The sequence below is a fragment of the Nicotiana tomentosiformis genome, chromosome 8 (genome assembly GCF_000390325.3).
Source record: "Nicotiana tomentosiformis chromosome 8, ASM39032v3, whole genome shotgun sequence".
Lineage (NCBI taxonomy): Eukaryota > Viridiplantae > Streptophyta > Magnoliopsida > Solanales > Solanaceae > Nicotiana > Nicotiana tomentosiformis.
The window spans coordinates 122773048-122776867 of NC_090819.1; the positions used below are offsets into that span (position 1 = coordinate 122773048).

A 3820-nucleotide genomic window follows, 5' to 3' on the forward strand; every position below is an offset into this window, starting at 1 on the left:
TCAACTCTTTTATAGGAAATCTTAAAGTATTTCAAAGCTTCATCTTTATGAGACAAGCAAATCACCCATGTAAAACGTGAGTAGTCATCAATAATAACAAAAGCATATTGTTTTCCTCCAATGCTAGCAGTTCTGCTGGGTCCAAATAAATCCATGTGAAGCAATTGTAAGGGCTTGGTGGTAGACTTAATGTCTTTGCTTTAGAAGGAGTTTCTGGTTTATTTATCAATCTAACATGCATCACATACATGAATTCTAGAAAATTTGAGTTTAGGAAGACCAATAACTAAATCATGCTTGGAGAGTTTCTCAATTAGATGCATGCTTACACGACCAAGTTTCTTATGCCACAACCATGGATCGTTTGATATAAATGCTAAACAGATGTGACTATCTAGGTTTTCAATGCCATCAAGAATGTAAACATTTCCATACCATTTTCCTGAGAGTATTATTTTACCTAACTCATCTTCAATAGCGCATTCTGTTTTCTTGAATTTAACTTCGTACCCTGAATCACATAGCTAACTTAGACTCAGGAGATTATCGTTAAGTCCATATACAAGATATACTTCAGTAATATCACAATTGTTATTGAATGGAACTGTGTCGGTGCCAACTATCTTTCCTCTTAAATCATCACCAAATTTGACACTTCCTTCATTTATCTTAGTAACTTTTTTGAACAGGTTTTTGTCACTTGTCATGTGACTGGAACACGCACTGTCTAAGTACCATTTTCCTTTGCGGCTCTTTCTGTGGTGTTCCTGCAAAAAAGAATTATCACTTTTTTTTAGGTACCCAAGCTTGCTTGGGTCCTTATTGGCTAGTTCTACTAAGATCAGGATTGTTTTTGGGTTTCCAAATCCATCCTGTAACATTAGATTTACGAAATAGATAAAAAGAATATTTATGTCCAATTTTGTTACAGTAATAACACATATGGGATGATCATCACTTGAACATGCAAAAACATATTATTGGGTATAAATTTGTTGATTCAAAAAATACTGGAGCATATATTGCAACTACTGTTCTACAAATACAAGATTTTTATGGACTCATTGATAAAGTTTTAACTATCACCTTAGATAATGCTTCTGCTAACACAACTGCAGCAACTAGCTTAAGAACTAGACTTTGTCCAATTAATCCGGCAATTTTTCATGTTAGATGTGCATGCCATATTTTTAACTTGGTTGTAAAAGATAGTATTAATTTATTTTCTGATGCTTGTAGTAAAGTACAACATGCTTGCGGCTATATTTTTTGTGCTAATAAAGCGAGTAAAATTCGTGAATTTGCTCAACAATGTGCTAGTGCTAACACTTTCAATAATGGCCCGAGATATCCTTGCTATTCAAGCATCATCAGTAGCATCGGAGAGTGCTTTTAGCGTGACAAGATTTCAAATCGGAGATCATAGACATTCATTAGCGGAGGACAGCCTAGAGATTTCCGTATTTATTCAGAGATTGAATTAATTCAGAAAGAAAAAATCATGGTTTTGAAAAATTAACCACTAGGGAAGAAGAAGAATACAATAAGATACTTAGCACTGGGAGCGATGACGGCATGGAACTCATGGAACATCAATCAATATTGCCAATTCCAGAACAATATCCGAGAGAAATTATAGATAAGTTACAACGAGGTTATATAGGAGCTTACAAATATTAGTATGATAATTTGTAATTGGCTACTAAGAGGCCTAGTTCAAACAGAATCCTTCCTAGAAGGTGGTTGCGTAGATTAGGTGCTCTTCAAAAGAATTATATTTGTATGTGAGATTTGAAAGTTCTATTAATATAATAAAAAGCTCTAAGCGTTGAATTTGTTTTATGAATTGTCTTACAGTCTTACTTAGTTACTTAATGGATTGAAATTATATTAAATAAATTATAACTCTATTATATATTTATAATTGCTAGAATATTTCATTACAAGTCTTTTTTTTTAATATTTTATAATTCTTTACTTAGTTTCCTAATTTTCGTTTAATTTTTAAGTTTATTAAATAAGTCAAAAAATTAGATGTTGCAAACTTTAAAAACTTAGTCATTATCAAAAGAATATCTGTTGCCAAACTCAATGCTTAAATATTTTTATTTTTTTTAAAACGGCACTTAAGGCCCGCGAACTCGTCTCGTCCCGTCCCGTCCCGTTTGTTAGCGAGACGGGATGGGCCTACCGTTTCGTCCCATTTGTCCTGTCCCATCCCGCCATCGTCCCGGCTAAATGTCGTCCCGTCCCGTTAATTTTATCCCGTCTCCTCCCGTCCCATTGGACAGCCATAGTTCTAACTAGTCTTTTTCCAGTTGACTTGTAAGTCACCTGGTTATACTTGACAGAACTGTGACTGGTGGACTTACGCATTCCATTAAGTTGCATTTGCAATTCCTGAACTTCATCATAAAATACATCTCTTTTGATTTCACAGACTTCAAGCTTAAGTTCCGAGTCTTTCTTTTCCCTATTGAGTCTACTTAGTTCATTCATCATTTTTTGAGACTCTTTTAGGGTAAGGTCAATAATAGGTAAGGTCAATAATATCCTGCAATTCATTACATCTATCACAGTTATAAGATCTTACCTCGCTTGTTTCACCTCGTGCCATGAAATAGTTTTCAGTATCTTCTTTGTATTCATCGTCCGATGCATCTTTATCGGTTAAGCAGCCCGAGTATCTGTTCATGTCATTTTCCAAAATAGTCATGAAGCACAGGTTTGCTATTTCTTCATGTTCTGAACTGTCTTCATCACTTCATCTTCCGAAAGATTTATTTTTATTAAATCCTCTGGAGACCTTTCTTTTAAGATCTGGGCATTCAGCTTGAACATGCCCATACTTTCCACACTCATAATATTTTCCATTATTTTTGTCTTGTTCATTGTATTGCCTGGTTCGCCTGGGTGGAATCATTCCCCTTCTTGAGTTTTTATACCTTTTCATTAAACCATCTATGTTTCTTGATACCATGGCAATCTCTTCTTCAAGAGCTTCTAGGTCGTCATCAATATCATTTTCAGGTCTTTCAGTTGTAGCTTTGAAAGAACTTGTTTTCTTCTTTTCTTCCTGGTTTGTTTTCTTGAGATGTGTTTTCTCGAATGTTATAAGATCTCCTCATAGTTCATCATATGAAAGTATGTTTAGATCTTGAGATTCGAGTATAACTACTTTTGTCTTCCAAGTGGTAGGTAGACTCCTTAGAATATTTCGAGCTTGATCACCACTTGAGTAGAATTTACCAAAGGCTGTTAGATCGCTAATAATTTTGCTGAACCTTGCAAACATTTCCTCAATGGATTCTCCTTCTTTCATCTGGAAGAGTTCATAGTCATGAACCAACATATTTATATGAGTTTCTTTCACTTTGCTGGTTCCTTCATAAGTAACTTCCAGTTTATCCCATATTTCTTTGGTTGTATCACAACTTGAGATTTTTCCATACTCCTCTCCACTTATAGCATTATAGAGTAAATTTCGTGCCTTAGCATTGACCTGAACAACTATCATTTACTCGTCTGTGTATTCATCTATATATTTTGGATCAACGGGTGGTTGAGCAACTGTTGGTAGTGGATAGTTACCCTTTTTGATAAAGCATCATACTTTGACATCATAGGATTTTGCATATATTTTCATTCGCACTTTCCAGTGAGAAAAGTGTTGTCCATTGAAATATGGTAGCATGACTTGCGACGTTCCTTCTTGAAAGAGTGCTCCAACAGTTACTTGATTTTTCATGATTTTTTCTCACAAGCTGTCAAGCAAAAAAGTGTGAGACAAGCTCTGATACCAATTGAAAGTACAAGAGGG

The 3820-nt window shown here is 34.8% G+C and overlaps 1 protein-coding gene across 1 annotated transcript; it reads right to left on the reverse strand.

Annotated features, from left to right (window-relative positions):
* Positions 1–524: 524 nt before the first annotated feature.
* Positions 525–3517, reverse strand: LOC138898078 (uncharacterized). The gene is made up of 4 exons (XM_070184113.1): positions 3250–3517; positions 2946–3120; positions 2594–2687; positions 525–872 (listed from the first exon to the last, which is right to left on the reverse strand). The coding sequence occupies exons 1-4, from the start codon at positions 3515–3517 to the stop codon at positions 525–527; spliced, it is 885 nt and encodes a 294-aa protein (XP_070040214.1).
* Between the last annotated feature and the right edge of the window lie 303 nt (positions 3518–3820).